Below are 21,040 nucleotides of genomic sequence, written 5' to 3'. Positions count from 1 at the left end.
AGTGTTGGCCTTGCTCTTCTCCTAGTGACTTCTAGGAGGTATCTCTTACCCTTGACTGCATAAGAAACAGTAAAAAAAATTCCCGTTGCCTCATTTTAAGGCATTCTCAAAAGCCAGTTACATCACAGTGTAATTGTGAATTTTCCATACAACTCTTCACACACTGTTTCTAACTTCAAAGTGTCCTTTGTTTTTTGGCTGTCTTCTGTAAAAGCATTATGTGTCTAAATTCCAAGTTATAAAATCTATGTAAACATGATATGGAACTTTAATCCTCCTTATTCCCAAAGCTGAGAGACCACTTATTTACCAAAGATGAGTTATCCTACTTCTGGTAGCCAGCAACAATGGCAGTATTGATGATCTTTCAACTGAGTCATTACCTCCTACCTCCCAGCACTTGAAAGGACTTTTTTCTTGTGGTATAAAAGCAAAGACCAGAAACATTGCTACACAGGTGCCAGAAATTGTGTTACTTACATGCCGGGACCTGGTTCACTTCTGCCTTTGTTCCTTGCAGCTCTTCTCCTTTGCTATCAACACACCAACAATCACGAAGTTCAAAATGGCTTAATGGAGTGCTGAAATCAGTGTATGGTCCCGGGTAATAGGTGAACTGCTCATTCAGAAGCTGCCAAAATATATATGGATCCAGTAAAATGTTCTTAGATGCATAGGTCACATTTCCTTCCAGCACTTCAGGTGGGAGATCAGTGAAGGAGGAATAATTAGTGAATGCTGGGAAGACATTCTGGTGCCCAGCCTCATACAAAGCTTTGATAAAAGCAGAAAAGCCTTTGGAAGATGCCTCTTTATATCCCGTTATGATGTTCAATAAATTAGCAACAGGCAGGGTTTTGCCTTCATTGTTCTCTGCAATCCACCTTTCGTACCACTCAAAGGCTTGCTCAGGAGGTCCACTGCACTGCACCTGCCTCCAGGCACCATCAGCATCACACTGTGGGAGGTAAACGCTGGAGATCTGAGACAGAGCACTTGGATCTGACAACAGGAGTTTCACAGCCTTTAGAAACTCTTGACCAGCTGTTAGTTGGCAAGCACTCGGGCCTGGAGAAAAGAAGAACATGCATCTCATATCTTATGAATACATTGAAGATATAGAATACCACCTACCCCTCTAGTACTATAAACACCATTAGTAAAACTTGGTCACTTATCCCATACTAACAACATTTCTGGCCTCTTATTAAGAGGTCTAATGCTCTTAAAGTCCTATGCTGAACCAGGGTAAGATTTCCAAAGACACGTGAGCATGGCAAGCTGCACAGAGCTATGATTTTTAAACGCATCTGGGCACATTATCTACCTGTAATTCTTACTGGGCAGGATAGGTGCTTGATGCCACTAAATGCCTTCCTGAATCTGTTCACATCAACTAGGTATTTTCAGGTACACTTGAAAATCTGTCAGTTAATTCATTTTCAGCCAATCCGTGCAAAAGCAACCATCCGAACAGTAGGATAATACTGATTTTATTTCCCCTTGGACCTAACCAGAATTTTCAGATTCTCTCTTCCTATTCTCTACTGAGTATTGCAGTTGAACATAAAAATACTATCCTTCAAAATGCTGGAGTGAGTTTGTTTTGAAGACTTTTCTGCCCTCTCCAGAGCCAAATTTAATTTTGCCACCAAGCAGCTCTACAAACATAGCAAAACATAGGAGCTCATCTTCTTTTGAGCACCAGAGAATTATGAACTTGTTTATTTTTGATTGCACTATAGATGGATTGCTAGATATAAATCCCCTACCAATTCAGATCATTGCGATAAATTACCCACTACTTCTGCAGATTGCTATTCAAAGAAGCTCCTTCACTATGTACCATTATCATCTGCTGGATACTCTGCTACTCCTTCCAAAATGAGAAGCGGGCTCCTCTCTTGGTCTGTTCTCCCTCTTGATGTGCCATTTTCAGTTCACAGAAACTTGAAAGACAAATATCCCTCTCCTATGTGCTTCCTTCTTCCTCTATATCAAGTTATTAGAAAGGCAGAGGAGGCACTTCATAGTCTATAAACAAGCTGCAAGGCCAAACTGATGTCTGACAAGTCATTTGTGACTCACTTTTCTGGCCTGATTGTGTGACCTTTATGAGAAACCTATAAGCTGTTTAATCCTTTTATGAAAAACTTATTAGCCTTTGAATCCCTCTCCTATGTTTGGACTTCCGTGGTATCCTACCAAGTTGAAGATATATTCTTGACCTAAAAGACTAAGAGATTAATGGTTCAAGGCACTGAAGCTCTTCAGTTCTCAGGACAAGGATGAGCCAGTGCCCATGCCCAGGTGACTTGGTCCAGGAAGTAAAAGGGTTTTTTCATTTGGCATGGGTCATATTCAGTTACACAGATGCTCAAGGTCTCATAGGCATCATGAATGTCATCCACACTAACTACACACGAAAGCAGAGACAGATGCCAATGGCATGCTTACTAACAAGGCAAGACCTCAGGCTCCTGCTTTGAGTGTGCCTATCCTAACCCACCGAAAGGAGAGGGAACTTCTTTAAGACTTAGGACATCAAGGTTTACATACACTATATTTCCCACTGTTCCCCTGCAACTGTAGGGCTGACTCACTTTCCTCTTAGGGGACAATATTGTTTGTGTACATCATCCACACATTTCCAGATATAATCAGACATGAAGAAAGAATAATGAAATTCCAACACAAAAAGAAAGCATCTTTAAATTCATAATCTCTAGGACTTACACTGCATCATCTTTTCATCTTTTCCTCTTATTCCTGGAATAGTCTTGCCATTCAAATCAACACAGAAACAATTAGTCCCATAACACTGGAGTGGCAGAAAGTCTCCATCCTTGGTACAAGAGGGAATAAAAAGATCTGATCCTGCAGGCAGGCTTTGCTTCAAGTTTTGCAGGTTTCTCCTTTGCTTCTCACAATCACTGGGACACCTTGGACGTTTGCCTTGAACTCTTGAGCCTGGAACCTCCTTACCTGAAGTGCTCAAACACCAGCACTCTCCTGCATAGCACTGAACTTCCTCATACCTCCCCTCTTTGGTGCATGTTGGAACAAACAGGTCCCTTGGCTCCTGACTGCAGTCTTCGGATCCCAATGCTAGTTTCACCACTTCACCTAAGTCTTCAGCAAAGCTTTTGGGGACAGAAATCACTTGTTGAAGAAAAGTAAAAAACTCTGGTAGTTCCAAAACAGAGGAAAGGAATTTCATCATATTCTGATTGTCCTGTAGAGTCACTCTGCGGCTGAAGCTGTCTATAAGAGGTTTACTCAAAATGGAGCTCCCCTTCAATACCTCCAATGAAAATGCCTCAGCTGATTCCAGAGGGCCTTGGCCATTATCCCTGTCTGCCACATCCTCCTGTGGGAAAAACTGGCCAATGCTGTATTTCCCACTAGTGCCAAGTGCCCCTGTGAAGTTAAACTGGATCAAATTTTTCAAGAACCTTCCTCCAAAGAGGTTTTCTTGGAAACGCTTTGGATTGGTAGTAAATTGCAGTGCTACTTGAGCCAGTTCCCTTGATGGGAACATCCCTGTGATAGCTTCACGAAGCGTGGTTTCTAGCCCAGGAATTTGGCTGGTATATGGGCTTTGTGCAATTGGGGATGACAAGCCAGAGTCCAGAAACAGCTCCTTGAAGGAGGAAGGGCAGGGTCTTGAGGAGCCAGCTATTTTTTCCAACTGCATATCTGGCGTGGAAAACAAATTGGGCTGACTGAAGTACCCAGCAGGGCCATAAAAGATCCTCGACAAGGCCCGTCGTCTCTCAGAGATGCACACTTGTTCTTCACCTAGACAAAGATTTTTAAAAAATGTCAAATTTTAGAACTTCTAAACCTGTAACTCTACGGCCATCTTTCAAGCAGTCTTGGCAGAAACCACATAAAAGTATAGTTTAACCTGTCTCTAGTTCCTTAACTACACATCACACACATTGATAAGGAACTTTGAACTGTTGTTGAATATGGTCTAAAATAGATTCTCCAGCCAAGGCATAAAGTAAAAGGAAACATTCCTTCAACACATCTGAGTTGTCTGCTCTGTAGTCTGGTTCTATTGTTTCCCGAAGGAAATCCTTGTTCCTGTTCCTATGAATTAATAAAGTGTTTTCCATATATGTTAACTCCCTGGTAGGATGCCTGCTTCTAATGAAAACCTCCAGTAATCCAGGCACAAGATATGAACCTAAGAGAAATAGGCTGCAGAAAAACTGAAAATTATTTTAACAAATGCCTACTAATGAGGAATTTATGGAGGCTTCCTATCTAGATCTTCAGTTTCATAATGAAGCATTCATTACAAGATGTTTGAAAACAAATTGTTAAAATTAGCAGTAATAGTGTGCTAAGGACCAGATGGCATTCACAAATGAGCTCTAAAGGAAAAAAAAATCTATTTCAACAAAAATAGTTAAATGTCAGGGTACTAAGGGTACCAAAAGGGATCTTGGCCACCCACTTTGAGCCAAGCTATGTCATAGGCATGTCTGCATTGATCCCTGTCTGTATGTTAATACACAGACAGCAATGCCTCCAAGTTAGGATCCAACACATCACTGAAGAAGAACCTGTGAACACAACAGCTTAAGGCTTAAAAGACACCAAAAAAAGGAAAGATTTAGTAGATATAAGGACACTGAGAAACAAACAGGCAGGATGGTAAGGGCACATGCCACACAGTTACCTTTCCTTGAAAAGCAGCAGAATTATAGAGAAGAGATGCAAAAGTAGAATAAATATAGAGAATGTATGCAAAAATATTTTGAGGACAGAAGAGATTTTCCAGTAGGAGAAACTATTCAGCTTGGACAAAAAAACATACGATGAAGGTTTTTAAAAGCCAGAGCTCTCCACATCAATCACAATAGACAGTTAATATTTAGTGCTTCTCACGGTACAGGAATTAGAATGGTCCAGAAATAGAGTACATAATTACAGTAATGAAATTCATTGCCAGAGGATGTTAGGAAGGATAAAAGGTTAGAGAACAATCAGGCAAAACCCTGGGAGATGACTCCATAGGGTAATGTTGAACACGATACTCTGGGTTCAGCCTCCAGTTTGGGGCCTCTTCCACCTTCAGGAGGTTATATGGAAGCTATACACATTTCCCATGTTTCTCACACTTTCTCCCTAGGCACTGCTGCTGTCCCTGTAGGGACAGGATGATGGATAAACAGAATCACACAGAATCACAGAATGTTAGGGATTTGTTAGGGAACAGCTTTGGTCTGCTCCAGTATGGTCTCCCTTAGGTTTCCCATGCCATCCCCATTTATTCCACATTAAAGCAATATGATAAAGCAGTCATAAATCCTGTTAAAAGTAAGGTTAGAAGCTGGAAATCTCAAAAGCTGCTAAAAGAGATTAACAAGTAATCTGAGTCTCTGTGATCAGCATCCTTCTCTCTCCTCCTTTCACACTCTTGTCCTGCTCCACAGTTCCTGGCAAGGGCTCAGGGTCCCTCACAGTGGTTCCTTTATAAAGGCATTTTCTGTTGGATGGGCCCCTTCTGTTTTCAGTGTTGGCTCTTGGTAAGAGGGATGAAGAACTTTCCTCTGGGGACCAATAAATTAGTGTAAACCAGAATCCTACAAGTAGACTAATATGAAACAAATGTAGGGTCATGGTCTTTAAACGCTCTCCCCTCCTATCCACTATTGAATCAAATCAAAGCAGAGTGAGAAGGAATAAACAGAAAAGCACTGCTAGGGTGAATTTACTGCAAAGGTCTGAAAAGGAGCACGTCTCTAGCAGGATTGCCTGGTGTCCCAGGTCATATGAGCACCTGGTGTGCTACCCACACCTACATCTCTGTCTCCTCCAGTGTTCAAGCTGCTGAGTGTGAGAGTCGAAGATATTAAAGAGAAATAAAACAGAGCAGAACTGGAGACACACACATGGCATGTAGCTGTCTGAACACAGACTGCAGCTATATCCTCATGAAATTTCTTCTCAGGAGTTAGTCTCCAAGACCTTTGCAGAAATTTTTCCTTGTTTGAATTTCCTGAGTGTGCCAATAAAAGCAAAAAAAAAAAAAAGGAAAAAAAAAGAAAAAATCATCAGAAGGGCTCAGCAAAGCACATTCAAAGAGAAAACAACCAGTCCCAACATATGGCAAGGCCTCTTGGAGGTTCCCAGCCTCAGAAGCGTGCTAACGTTTTCATTTCACAGTAAGCCTGCCTGTGCCCAGAGCACTCTGAGCAACTTGGGGCCGTGACACTCAGGGCAGGTTCCTCCTCCTCTATCTGCATGGTAAGACTGTGTCTCACAGACAGAGAAATTACCTTCCCTGAAGGTAGCTCCTGCATTAAGACCTTGCGCTCCCCCAGCCCTCCAGCACAATTCTGAATATTTAAGTAGTGTGCTTCAGAGTTAAAGTTTTTAACTTTCCTCTTCCCCTCCAGCCCTTTGACATTTCTGCTGTCATTTCCATTTGGGGTATTGATTTGATGATGTATTCTTAATGATATCTCTCAAATCCCAAACCCATACAACTTTTCCAAATTGTTTGGAATTTTTCATGGTCAAATTCGCAGTGACAGAGATGGGAAAAAATGCTCAGAATGCAAGACACCTTACAAATTCCATAGCATTTCACCAAAGGAAGGAGGTAAAACCCAAAACCACCGTCACTGGATTCCTTATATTATCCTAGATATTTTGACTTAACATCACGAGACAGGTATTGTGGCTGCAAGAAAACTCTTGCTGTATGCAGAACTAAAAGGCTAAAGAAAGGTCATAAAGGAAAATAAATATGATATTTAATAATTTATTAGAACGTGGCTTTCAAACCCAGGGAAGTTTTTGGATCCCAGTTTTTGAATACCAGAATCTGTCAGAGCCAAGAAGGGAACAAGTCCCTTTTTATCTTTAGATAAAATTCCCACAGCAGATGAAGTGTTTGGAGAGGTGAATGGACCTGGCTTGGATTTGAAGTGTGCATGGATCTACAAGGCAATAGTGCTTGTTAGCTCCTTTTCTCTTCCTACATCTCCCACAGACCAAGATTGATCTCTTGCAGACACCAGCTGGGGGAAGCACTAAAGGACAATGGCTGGTGGTTGCATCACGCTTCAACAATTGCTACCAAATCAAATTATTTTCCCCAACTCTCAGATTTTTCCAAGAAAAATGTGATGCACACAGACTGGAGCGACTAAATGAACACAAGAGATGTGCTAATTTTTCTTTTCCCAAACATACCACAGGCCGGGGGTTGTCCTCGTCTCTTTGTGCCCTGGACCTCTTGTCCTTTGGTGTCCACACACCAGCACTGTCCTCCCTGCTGACACTGCACGGGTGTGTAGCTCCCATCAGTATCACAGGATGGCACGTAGGTGTGCTGGTACCGCAGGGCTGTGTGCCGCTCAACCTCACACTTCGAGGGGCCTGGAAGAAAAACAGTATGCGTTAAGGAGGGAAAGCTTGAAGTTTCTGAGCCATAATATCTGCTTGATCCCATTGTTTGCCTATTTGTGGAGGGAGGGAGAGAAAAAAAAGTTTAATTTCCTTACTGTTTTCAGTGAAACTTCAAATACCAGCCCAAAATGCAAATTCTCCATCCTCTTTTCCCTTACAGAATCGGCCCGAGTTTTCTACTCTAGGTATTCATTTCTGAAAACTAAACAGGAAATAAAACCTCAACATATTTTTCAGCCATAGTTGTGAGTAGGCAGAGTAGTAGCATCTACCAGCAGCCATGCTGGAGGCTAGGTGAGCTCTATTCCTTAGTGCAAATGCAAAGCTGGTCAGTAGATATAGATGTGCTGCCTAGGAGACTGAGATGAAGGCAAACTTCAATGCTTTTGAAGAGAATGTGATATTGCTCCTGTAAAAGGATCTGCACCTGACTATGGAGATTTGATCTGGGACCACCTAATTTCTTTATTTTCCTCTGCGGGGATCTGAAGACTCTATTCCTGTCAAACTGGTCTTTGAAGAACCCAAAACTCTGTAAGCAAATCTTCTGAGTTATGATCTCTCCAATATTAGACTCTGTATTGGGTCTGGCTGGGCTGGAGTTGATTTTCCCCGTGGCAGCCCTCAGAGTGCTGTGTTTTGTATTGGTGGCTCGAGGGGTGTTGATAACACCCCAGTGTTTTGGTTACTGGTGAGCAGTGCTAGCACAGCACCAAGGCTGTCTCTCCAACATTTCCCCCAGTAGGCTGGAGGTGGGGAAGGTCTTGGGAGGTGACACAGCTAGGACAGCTGACCCAAACGGACCAAAGGGATATTCCAGACCATATGACTCATGTTCAGAAATAAAAGCAAGGGAAAAGGAGTGGGAGGGGAGGGCATTCGTTACTTCCGTTTGTCCTCCAGGAACCGCAACGTGTATGAAAACCCTGCTTCCTGGGAAGTGGCCAAACATCACCTGCTGATGGGAAGTAGAGAATAAATATTTTGTTCTTTTCCTTCTGCAGGCGCAGCTTTGCTTTGCTTCTATTAAACTGTCTTTGTCTCAACCCACGAGTTTTTTTTTCCTCTTGTGTTCCATCTTATTTTCTCCCCCTGCCCAATTGAGGAGGGGGAGTGATAGAGTGGGCTTTGGTGGGTATCTGGCCTCTAGCCAGGGTCAACCCACCACAGACTCCAACCTTCCAACAGAAATTTTGCTTGTTTATATAAACCTGCAACCCTACAGCCTAAACATTTCTCACCTTCAAGAGCTTTCCAGCTGCACTCAGATACCAGGTTGAGGCAGCAAGAGCATCACATGAGAACCACCTGTTCATCAGGGAAGTCTGACAACTTTCCTAATACGTGTGGCTTCAGGTGGCAGTGTGAGATCAGGGTAAGTCACCAAAGCAGTCCCCCTCAGTGGATGATGAGCGTGGTCACATCTCCATCTTGTGGCTGCTACAGCTTCGCCTTTGCTGACAGCTGCTGCATCACTCACTACAGTCAGCTTATTGCACAAAGCTGCGCAGCTGAAGGGGGAGGATGATTCCCAGACTCCCCAGAATGATCAGCTTGTTCCAGAAACAGAAAACTGTGTTAACTATGTGGTCAGAAGACTTACATCGGTATCTGCTTAATATCTCTGGTGATGCAACTCCTTAGTGAGAGTCAGACAGCAATGTCAGAGGAATTTGGATGGGAGGATGAAGGATCACAGCAGGGGGTTCAAACTCTCCCCAGCCAAGGCAATTCTCTTGGGCTCTGGTGTAGGAGACAGAAGGACATACCTGACCTCATGTCCCACAGAGTTCACTGCCCTTAGGCAAAGAAACTCTCTCCCCATTTGCCTGCCCTGACAGGGAAAGGAATGGACCTGAGGGCAGATCTGGAAGTTCAGCCTTGCTGGCTAAGGCACTACAAAATCTTGTGTAGCCTCCTGGGGATCAAAGCGTGTTGTGGTCAGTGTAAGATCCTCCCTATTTCTTTGTGTAGTATTATAAATTAGGGAGAAATTTATCAGGCTTTTAATTTAATAAATTATCAGATCCATCTCCATGATCTCAGGGCAAGAGATACAGCAAGTTCATGGGATTTCAACCAATGTGAACTTCAAGTACATGAGAAAGAGTTGATCAGAGGACAGGCACAATCCGCTGGTAAGAATGTACAATCCAGAGGTTAAAAGTCAGCTGCAATTTAGAGACCTTGGTTCTTGCACAGAAGCACTGATAATCTATGCTTTTAGTGCAAGAGACTCCTAGAACAACTCTCCCCAATGGCAGCTGTCACATATAAGCTCCAAAATTGTCACCTTATTTACAGGGTATCACCTGGGTGCTACTTACATCTGAACTTGCCAGAGGTAGCGAGCTGAACCCCCAGAAACCGTCTCTGCAGGATCCGATATATGCTGGTCTCTGTGAACATGCGGGCAGGCTCCAGCGCAGAGAAAACTGTGTCGTAAACTTCATCGAGCAGCAGTTCCAAGCCTGGGAAAGAGAGACTTTGAGCAGAGAGCCTGGTTTGAAGGCTGAAGTCACCTGCTTTACACCAGAGTGGAAGCAGAATTGGAAGCCTATCAGGAAAAAGAAAACCACTCCTCTAAACAGGGCAAATGGGAACTTATTCTGCATAATCCTAATGCACCACACCATACAACCCACTGCTGAATGCCCAGCCACTAGCTTTATGCCTTGACAGCTACCAAAATGAGCAGGAGGAACATCCAGTGACTGACACTGTGCTGTGGTTTTGTTAGGTTCAGTTTGCAGTAGAACAACTGATGGCTTTGGGAACTGATGTTTCCAAAAACCAATTCCTAATCATCTTGGCTGTAAACCTTAAGTAAATTAAAAGATGTGCAGTAGTTTCTCTGAGTTCACAAATTTTTTGGAGAACTTCTCACCCTCATGGGAATTAAATGCTGAAGTTCTCATTTACCATCTAAATTTTAAGTTATCATGCTTTGCATTTTTCCAAGTCTTTTTTTTTTTTTTTTTTTTGGTTGCTTGGTTGTTTTGGTTTGTTTTTTTTAACCACAATATCTAAGTAAGAGGAGCTGGAAGTCCCCAGCCTCCTCATTCCTCTTTGTTGGAAAAAAACATTCTTTCTTCTGAAGTGTCCCATCAACTATTAACATGCCTGAAAGGTATCCTGAGGCTTTGAAAAAAAAATAAAAAATAGGACCATCTGATGGTCTATTCAACCCCATGGCGAGGGGTTGAACCTGTTGATCTTAAAGGTCTGAGCAAGAAGAAAATAGTTTGGTCTCTGGGCCCTTTATATTCCCCTGCATTTGCTAACTGGATTTATTGAATATGACACAGCTTTCTAGAGTGGGCAGAGGCTGGACATTCAGAAATCCTATTCCAACAATCCCAGAAAGGACAGGATTAGCTCCTGGGTAGCAACCCCACTCGCTGCTGACTGAAGTGCTGTTCCTAAGGGTAGGATTTCACCAGTGAGCTCCAGTCTTTTCCATGGGCACTACACTGGTCACAGTGGTCTTACCTCTTGTAAGAATGCAATTGAAGTCCCAAATGAAGCTGAAGAATAATATTTGTTATTTGTCCTTTCTCTTGGGAGTTCAAAGCTTCTCAAGCTAAAAGATCAGATGCTGGAGGGTACGTACCAGTGTCTGCCAACTCTCTCCCCAGGCTGTCCACGCAGTAACAGTACCCAGAGATCTCTGGGAACATCTCCCGCAAGGAGCTGAACGTTTGGAAAGCCCTTGGCAGCCTGGAAAGAAAAGCAGCCTCCTGTGAAGAGCCTGGGGATTTAGGTCGACAACAACAAAGCATCATCTGTGTTTCCCTCCTGAAACACCTCCAGATCAGTGTCAGGAGGCTAACACGTCTCCTAAACGCCATGTTTTTAAGCAAACATAAGACAGTCTCCCTTCAGACAGATTTCTGACCCTTCCTAAGCAGATACCCAGCACCTGACACTCATTTTCTATTCTACTCTCATCCTTGAAAGCCTGTCAACAAGTGTAAAATAGATGAACGTTGGCTTAATGTTATTACAACACCCATTCATTAGCTCCTTCCACAAATCTGCACAGGATGGCAGAGTGCCTAAACAAACAGGTTGCTTCCCCTTCTCTACATGCTGTGTACGCTTTCTGTACTGAATTAAGCACAAAAGCTGATAAAAACCTCACTAATCTTTTTTGTTTCCAGAGCATGGCTCAACAGATTAAGGAGAAAGGATTTTTAACATATTACAAGTAAGTTTGACTCTTACTTCTGGACATCAAAGAGATGCTAGTTTCCAGTATAATATTCTAGAAGTGAGAACAGCCAGATTCCAGTAAAGCAATGATTTAGGAAGGAAACTTAATAAGGTCAGAGTTGGAAAAAACATAATAAATGTTATTTTAATTGACAGACACTCCAGAGTTTTTCCAAGTAAACAGAAGATAAGTTTTTCTAGATTCAAAATGCCAATTTCCAAAACAATCCTATTATTTTACAGACACATACCGTCACCATGAAATACAACAAAGGTCTGGTGTCTGGCTGCATGTGGCTTATTTGGTAAAATCTAACAACAGGGAAGTGGAATTTTCTGCTCAAGCCATTCAGAGAACTACACAAATTAGATTTTTACCAAGGAAGGACACTTAGCAGTAAGAGTAATGGAGGATTAGGCCCTGATCAACTGGGAAAAAGGTTAAAGTGCCAAAGCAGTTTCCAGCATCCCTGTGAAACTGGGACTACAACCACTCTCAGTGCCAATGCCACCTTCCCAAAGCCTCAGGGCTGCTCTACAGCACATACAGTCTGTAGTGCCCCTGAGAGATGCAGTGACACTCTTGTCTGCTCAGTCAGTGGTCAGGTGAGAGGAGTGGTGTAACAACCCTTTGCTACCTTCAAAAGTCTGCCTGAGAGCTCTACCACCTCTTGCCAGGAGAGCTGAAGATGCTGCTGCTTCCTCAGTACCTCAAAGCACAAGCTGGGGAATGCACAAAGCAACAGCAGCCCCTGGCAGAAGGAGCTGGTAACCTCCAGGTTGTCCCAGTGTTAACCAGCAGTGCTCCTGTCTCAGAGGTTGCACATCTCTGCGTAGTGCTGCTTTGCTCTGGCACTCTCCTGTGTCTTCACACTAAAAGCCTACCGACTCCCTCCACTTTGAGTCACCAAATCCTGATCCACTGCTGACACTGGCATGCTAAAAATGTCATACTTCAGGGAAAAAAAAGTTCTGCCAGCACTAAAACAATGCAATTTAAGATATAGATACCTAAATACCATCTTTCTGTGGTCATCAATATACACATGGATATAAATAGCTTGAGATATTTCAAGAGCTTTCAGCTCCCCTGAATTATCATGTGCTGGCCACTGCCCAATCAGGAAAATGATCTTTTCTTTTCTTAGAAGAGCAATGCTCCTATATTCAAAGGCAGACCTCTCCACTGTTCATGTCCTTGGAGCTCATCACCTCAGCATCTCAACACTTAGCTGAGTGAAACAGGATGCAATGAAAAAATTCTGCATGCTGCTTTCTTTCATCCTCAACATTAAGAAGTCACATGCATAATTATACTACTTTTATATGTGGCAGATGCGTAGTCATATCCTGTCATTCTGGTTATTTTTGTTCCAAGTTGAGAGTACAGCTAAATAAAGTATAAACAGATATAAATTAGGCCCACACAAACAAGAGGACAGAACTTTTCTCACCTTACTTGGAAAACTCACTTCCTATTGTTTCTCTTCTTTTCTCAGTCTCCTTTTAATCTTACAGCCCTCGAGTAGCAACAACACGGAGTACCTCAACTATCAGACTCAGTCCAAAACAATGGCTGAAGCAAAGATGACTACATTTATGCTATGGATAAATTTATAGGGTATCCCTGTATTTCAACAGGAATGCTCACACTCAGAAATATGGAATTGTAAATAAATGTGAGATTGTTGACCTCTCCTTCAAACTATGAGTCTCCGTTCTTGGTTTCCAACAAAGATAACTCATTACCAATTTTCAAAAGCAGGTTTGCAAGTGACCCCTTCTAGATTTCTATGTGCAGCTCAAGTTATAGCTGCCTTTCTCATTGACTACTCAGAAACAGAGGGAGATGTTTTTCCATTGCCAATGAAACAATACATCATAGGGCAGAACCTCCAGTGAGCTGGGATAAAGACACTGACACCAGGTCTTCAGTCTGATGAAAATTATAGCAAGAAAGTAACAAGATCCTCCTTGACTTTTGATTTTTTGATCTTTCTCTCCAATCTATTACAGGGCCTTCTATATGGCTGCCCATCCAAGCAGGACCTGGGCACAGTCTGTATAAAATAAGTAACAGCAACCAAGTCACCAGGAGGAAATTTGGGCTCATCCTTCTTTCCAAAAGTCTTCCTCGTGGGAAAGTCTTAGCTCTAAGCTTCCGAATTTTTTTTTTACTTTTTTTTTAACATACTGATTTATTCTGGAATATTTCTAAAGGTGTAAGGAAACAATTTGGCACAGGCATTAGTTTGACATGCTAGATTTCAAAAATCAGTGTGTGGAACCAAAGAAAGTTGCTCCACTGGTGCCACATGAACATAAAATATGGGTTTAAATCTCTGTTCTGCTAAAGTCCTTTGCTGTGGAACTCATCCCTTCAACTCCAAATTCTGGCCTCCTGTTAGGATAATTACATTTCATGCAGTGTGAAAATAAATATATTAACGACCTGCAATACTCAGATATGATGGTAATGGGTTAAGTCAATGCCATAATTAGAAAGGTAGACAGCTATGAAATGACCCTGCTGTGATTAATTACATGACACAGGCACAAGAAAAGCCCAGTCTCGCAGGTCTTTGCAGACAAATCTCCCAATGGAAGAAAAAAAAAATGTTCATTTAAAGCATTGCTTTCACCTCTGTAATTGCTCTTTTAGAATTTCCACACTTCCCAGGCCAACAAACAAAACAGCCAGATTATTTTGCTGTTGCCAAAATAACCTCTCCCGAAGTTCTGACGAATTTGCACTGTGCATTCGGGCCTGCCTTTCAGCTTTGCTTAAATTAAAAAAGAAAACCCTCAAAATAGCAAAACTGACATTTACAATAAAATGCAATAAAATGTCTTTGCTACTACACAGCCAAGTCAGAAGGCTCCACTTACTCCACTGCCCTCCATTTACTCCATTGCCCTCCACCAGAGAAATGTGCTGACTGAGCTGCCAAGACAACGACACTTCATGAGAGGCCAAAATATCTGCGATATATGGATATCCATATATATGGATATAGGTAGATATATGGATATCTGTGTCTGAATATCTGCATCAAAATGAACTCCACTCCCTGTAGTTCCCCTTGCCCATTTCTCCACACAAGTAGTAATTCCCATCTTCTCCACAGGACAATGGCTTCTTGCTCCCATGGACAAGCATTTGATCCAGCGTTTTGAAGTCTTCCTCAGCCCACTCCAACAACCCAAAACCAGTTGTATGTCATCATGACTATTCCTCACGTACTGGTTCAACTGTGTGAGCAACACTGGCACTGTCTAAATGGATGAGAGTTTCCCACTGTCATGTGGAACTTGCTCTGTGTGCATTGACACTTGTTTGTCTGTTCATCTGTCTTCATCTCCCATATGGAATCCTCTTTCCTACCTCATACATACATCTGAATTCCTCTCTTCCTTCTGTATTTATCTCATTTGCTGTTATGTGTCTGTCTGAAAGGTAGCCCTGGCTGCTTTTCCAAATACAGATTGCAATGCAGTATCCACTGGTGTGTGAGGACACACTGATTAGATAGCAGAAACAGAATACCAGGATTTTCTAAATGAGTTAATTTAATTCAGAAGAAAAAGTTTGTTACTTGGTCCATTGATTAATAGAAAATAACATCATGTGGGGTCACTGGAGAAGTGCTTCATGTCCAACAAAATAATGTAGTGAGACACTGTCTTGAAGAGGTATGCAGGATTGCTTCCCTGTTTCAGAAGCCATCTCTTACCTGTTATAACTGTGAACAAGATCAAAAAACATCATGTCTGTAGTGTTGACAAACTTGCACTGCACAGGCAGAAACTCTCCATCTGCTGAGCACTGTGGTGGGCTCTTTTCCCCAAACCCATGCAGAATGCGACGGTCTCGGATCTCACAGTTCCCCGGACCTGATGGGAAACAAAAGTAATCTTCACTGGTGTTTTAAATTCCTACGAACAGCTGAGTAGCCATCCTATGGGTTGGAAGGGGCTTAGATTCATTACATTGAACATGGACCTCTAGATGCCTCGTATCCTCTTTAAGAGGAGCAGGAAGTTGGACTTCATTGGATCCTTATGGGTTCCTTCCAACTTGAGATATTCTATGATTCTATGAAATAGGGACTTAAATTCCTCAGGTAAGCACCTAGGCTTCTGTAGCATAAGTGTAGGCTGCAGCATCCAAGCTCCTGATCTACCACCTTTCATTCACACCAAACCTTCCCACCCTACAAAACCCACTGTTTGGTTGATTAATACTTACACTGTGTTGGCTTTCCTCTCTGCCTGGTGCCATAAATCTCCATTCCTTCTGGATCTACACACCAGCACTGACCCAGCTTCACGTCACACTGTACCTCATCAAAAGCACCTGAATCCAGGCACTGAGGGATGTAGGAGATGTCACTGTTGTTGATGTATCGACTCACCAGGATCCTCTGCTTTTGGAGCTGGCAAAAAGATAAGCCTATAAGACCAGAGAAGGGCACTGTTAGAGGAAGGTACTTGTTGAGCACTGAATCATTTATTAAAACAACATCTGAGTTTTCTCAGAGCTGCAAGTTCTGATTCTGACACCCAGGTGGCATGAGGACGTTGATAGACTTGACATTATTGTCCTGGTTTTCCTAGGATAGAGTTAATTTTCTTTTTAGTAGTTAGGATAGCTGTGTATAGAGAAACCCACCACAGATGGGGTTGAAGGTCTCCAACTAAAAAGCCAATACACTAAGTTAATCTTTCATTCATGATTTACATTACTGTGACCTTCATAAATACAGACTATCTAGGTGTATCAGGTTTCTGTGATCAGCCCTGAAGAAAATCCAGAACTTCCAGGAGAAAGACACAGTAAATTACAACAAACTAGAGTTCATCAAAGTCTGAAGCTAACCTATTCTCAATTTCAGCAGTTCAAATGCAGATTTAAATGGTTCTTTACCCAACCTGAACAAAAATAGAAACTTGTGACTTACAAGATATGGGATACCCATTCTGTTTGCTGCCAGGTACCTCAGTGCCGTTCTCATCCACACACCAACAAGAAAGGCCATTCCTACTGCACTGAACTGTCCTGAAGGAGATCACAAGTAACACATTTAATTTTGTTAGTAACAGAGTCCTCAGTCAGTATGGATATAAACAAAAACATAAAGCAACCCAAACAAGTTCAAGTACTTTAACATCACAAATAATAGAATCAGAAATGGCTGTGTTTCTGGTGACTGTACCTGATAGAAGCTCTTAGTTCTAGTAATAATCTAAAATCTTCAGGAATTGCAGATAATGGACTTGAAGTCACTCAGAAAGCAAGAAGGTTGGACAGAATCCTCATTCTCGGGATTTGAGATTTACCATACATTTTGAAACATTTTCTAAGTCAAATCTAGAATGGTCAAGGTCCCCCACCCTAGGCAATAATGATAAGACAATTGTAGAGAACATTACAACCTGTACTCCCCCTCAGTCTCAGCTTTAACTCATTAACTTCTTGCATCTTCAGGTAATATGCTACTCTCTAAATCAATGTTCTCCATGTGCTTTTTAGTTCCTTTATTGCCTTTAGAAGGAAACCCAACTGTGCTATTTACAGCAAGGTGGATAATTTCTCCAAGTCAACCTTGCTCAGCTGTGCCAGCTGGCACATGGGTCACAGACCACACACCCATGAGCATGCGTAGGAAGACCACAGTCGCATTACACAACCTGCACCATGTATTTAACATGCAAATAATGCTGCCAAGATTATTAATCTTAAATTGACCTCTTAACCCAGAGACTATTTTCAGCAACAGGGAATTCATTCAGGAGAGGCTGAATCTGCAACATGGCTCAATGAAGTAACTTCAAGTCTCCTGCACCTCTCACCCTCCAGTCTACCGATATGGAGGCTCTTCAAAACAAAGCCTAAAATTTTCATTAGTAATGAAAGGTTAGCAGCAGAATAATAGCATGGATGAATTACCTGAACTGGCCATCTTCTGAGCACTGAGGAACATAGGTTTCTCCTCCTGAAAAAGCCTTTTCCCTCTGAAGTTCGCATGGACGTAATGGTTGGGAATCTGTCTGATACTCTAAAAGCAGCAAGAAGGTAAACATGTAAGGGTGGTTTCACCACAAGCCTGTTCTTAACAAAACCTTGTTAATGTGGTAACAGCTTCAGGTTCATGAGTCCTTCCTGCTTGTTTCCCCATTGCTCCTTGTCTGCATTTCTGCATGGGACAGCACAGGGAGGTACTGAACAAAGTTGCTGGGCTGCCAGCTACAGGATAAGCACATGACAGAAATGTTCATGAACCCCTTTCCCAGGCCTGTATTTAATTAGTCTCAGCTTTGTTCAGTACTGGTGTGGCTATCACTTTCTGGTACCTGGAGTACTTTACTTACAGTTATTTGGGCCTATCACCCCAAAACAGCCCTTTGCCATAACCACACACATCACTATTAATGTTGCTGACTAATTGGTCTTTATTGAAGCTAAATCACTCCCTATTCCACCAAAAGGAGAGGTATTTCTTCTTAATCTCATGAAAGACCCAAAAAGAATCAATGTCTAGCAGTTAGCATCAGACTAATTCATATTAGGAGCCCTTCTCAATTTTCACCGGGGCAAGTGATCAACTACTGAAGCCACCTAGCAAGAAAACAGTCAACCCTTCAGTTCTTAACACACTCAAAACCACATTTGGATGTTCTTTTAGGAGAATGATGAAATTCAGTAGCTTCTTTTTTACAGAACAGATTAGTTGATCTGATACACTTTCCCCATCCTCAAAATCTGATAAATGTCATGCTCTTAATTCCGTTGACTAGTTCTATAAAAATCCAGTAAACAAACAAAACCCTGGCGACAGTGATTTATACCGAAGATTCACTTAATCCAGTACTTGTTCTGAGCACAAGCACACACAGTAGTACAAACTCTTCTCAGTGATGTCCAATGATAGGACAAGGGGCAATGGTTGTAAGCTGGAACACAGGAGGTTCCGCTTAAACTTGAGAAGAAACTTCTTTACAGTGAGGGTGACAGAGCACTGGGACAGGCTGCCCAGGGAGGTTGTGGAGTCTCCTTCTCTGGAGACATTCAAAACCCGCTTGGAGGCCTTTCTATGTGATCTCATTTAGGTTCCTTCTCTGGCAGGGGGATTGGACTAGATGATCTTTCCAGGTCCCTTCCAATCCCTAACATTCTGTGATTCTGTGAAACACATCATACATATTCTGAATACTTTTCAGCCTCTGATAATTTGCAGTGCAGGGACTTCTTTAACCACAGATGGTTTCTGTGGACCTAAGACCTCTTAATCACTTCTGTTTCTGTGAGTTTTTACTGTTTCCCTTTCAGCCCATGTGAAAATTTTCACAAGACTGTGAGACCCATAGACATCCATATGCAAGCAAACCTCACCATTTTAATCCCAAACATGACTCTGAGCCAGTTGCTCTGGGATGTGTGGAGATCCCTGTGTACAGGGCAAGAGAGGGTCTGCTAAAATATCTGAGTTAAGAGATTAATTCAGTGATTCACATTGCTTGTTGTGGACAACTATGAAGACCAAAGAACTGGGGACAGAACTCAGACTACCCAGTAGCTTAAGGTTTAAGACTAAATTAGTTGATGGCACATACAAGTAGAAGATATAATTTGAAGACTTTCACATCCCTGCAGCACCAGCTTTTTTTACCCAAACTCCTTCTTTAGCCCAGTCTGTTCTTTCAGAAATCTTTTTCCTACCCAAAATCCAGGTGTACTGACCTCAGATAACCCTGACAGCTTAAAGATCCTTATTATTTAGTATTTAATCTGGAGCCCAAACTCAGTTTGCACAGCACACAACTAGCGAAGTTTGCAGTGTGCAGGATTCAAGATCATTATATACTTCATCGGAACAATACACAGAGCAGCACAAAGATCACAGGAGCATAGTCACTACCGGACAGGCAAAGGAAAAGAACAAGCATACTTACTTACCAAATATATTGGCTGCTGCTATGATAATAAAGCAGCAAAGAAGGGTGCAAAATGGGATGGATCCCATCTTGCGATGGGAGAGCTCCATCCCCTTTTGTCAGAGGCAGCCCTGCACACCTCTTGTAGCCTTCTCCTGCCTTTTTATAGCAAGCACCACACGGATGGGTTCACTTCTGTGCTGGTAGACTGGCCACAAAATTGGGTGAGTGACGCATACGATGCTTCTGAGAAAACCACAAGAGGCCCATTCACCTGGAACCACCCTCGTGGGTCTCCTCAGCCAGTTCTCATCCCCGCTCCAGGGAGCACTGCTGATTTTTAGAGGAGAACAAGCGGCAGCAGGCACAGGGGATGGCAGGGGGGATTTAGTTAAATCAACATGCAAATTGAGCACATTGACATGACCCCGTCCAGAGCCCTGGCTCTCACCTGCACTGTGGTGCAACCAGACTTGGTGCTCTGTATTAGAAGTACCATTTTTGTGGTTCTAAAGAGTCTAGCCTGCTGAGGGGACAGGCAAGAGTTAGGCCTCCAAGCGCTGCAGCACTGGGAATTAATACAATTCATAATGTGGTTATTTAATAAGTGACAAACAGGATGGATGCAGCTCCACTATGAAGGGAATTGAGGGTCAGAGTCAATTGCATTCAACCTTTTGCTTTTGTTCCCACTTGCACCATGCAGTTTAATACAGCCCAGTATCTGATGGGAGGCAGCTTAACTTCTTGGGCTTCATCCTGCAGGTGTAAGATCAGTATAATCACTAAGCATATTTAAGCCAAGATTTTAGGTACTAATTGCATGCAAGATCTTTGACCTAAAACATCTTAGAAATATTATTTGATTGGTTCCAGAGTATCACTTCTTATTTGTCCACCTCTTATGATTGTAAGTTAGTATTTACTTGTACCAGGAATTACAAGAACTCATTCACATTTGTGCAAAGGTGGTAGGAGAAATAGGCCCAGAATAATTAGCTAAATAATAACAGAAGCACATGTTTGAGGTTGGACTTGGGCTGATTTCAAGAAAAAGTAGCACTCTGGTTTGTGATTCATGGGTACTAGACAGTGTAGAAACGACAGTAGTGATATGCTTACAGACCAAGATTGTGCTAACAGTGATCCAAGCACCATTCTGTGTGGGCTGTAGACCACTGCAGTGCTACAGTGTTTGATATACATGGTAAATGCGACCTCAAACAGCAGCACAAGCTTGCTTTAGCATGACTAGACTTAAAATGAGTGGGACTATATTTGCATTTTACTTTCAAACAACCTAGTCTGGACTTGAGGAAAGTCAAGAGACCACAGAAGGATCTGGCTGGGAAGAGATGAAGAAAGTGTCCAGCGCAAATGACAGATGAAAAAAGGCAACATTCAGAGACATAAAGAAGAAAAAATCCTGTAACAGCCCTGACTAAGCAGGCACAGA

The 21,040-nt window shown here is 42.4% G+C and overlaps 1 protein-coding gene across 1 annotated transcript; it reads right to left on the bottom strand.

Moving 5' to 3' along the window:
* Nucleotides 1-480: 480 nt before the first annotated feature.
* Nucleotides 481-19,673, bottom strand: TG (thyroglobulin; the record flags this gene model as incomplete). Its single annotated transcript, XM_010166675.1, has 10 exons — nt 19,607-19,673; nt 17,600-17,708; nt 16,611-16,708; nt 15,899-16,102; nt 15,384-15,543; nt 11,048-11,154; nt 9,762-9,905; nt 7,219-7,404; nt 2,737-3,801; nt 481-1,068 (listed from the first exon to the last, which is right to left on the bottom strand). Coding segments are annotated over exons 1-10 (2,728 nt in total), but the record flags the coding sequence as incomplete, so codon positions are not given.
* Nucleotides 19,674-21,040: the final 1,367 nt, after the last annotated feature.

The sequence above is a fragment of the Antrostomus carolinensis genome, unplaced genomic scaffold (genome assembly GCF_000700745.2).
Source record: "Antrostomus carolinensis isolate BGI_N321 unplaced genomic scaffold, ASM70074v2 scaffold8300, whole genome shotgun sequence".
NCBI lineage: Eukaryota > Metazoa > Chordata > Aves > Caprimulgiformes > Caprimulgidae > Antrostomus > Antrostomus carolinensis.
This window is presented reverse-complemented; position numbering and strand designations above follow the sequence as displayed.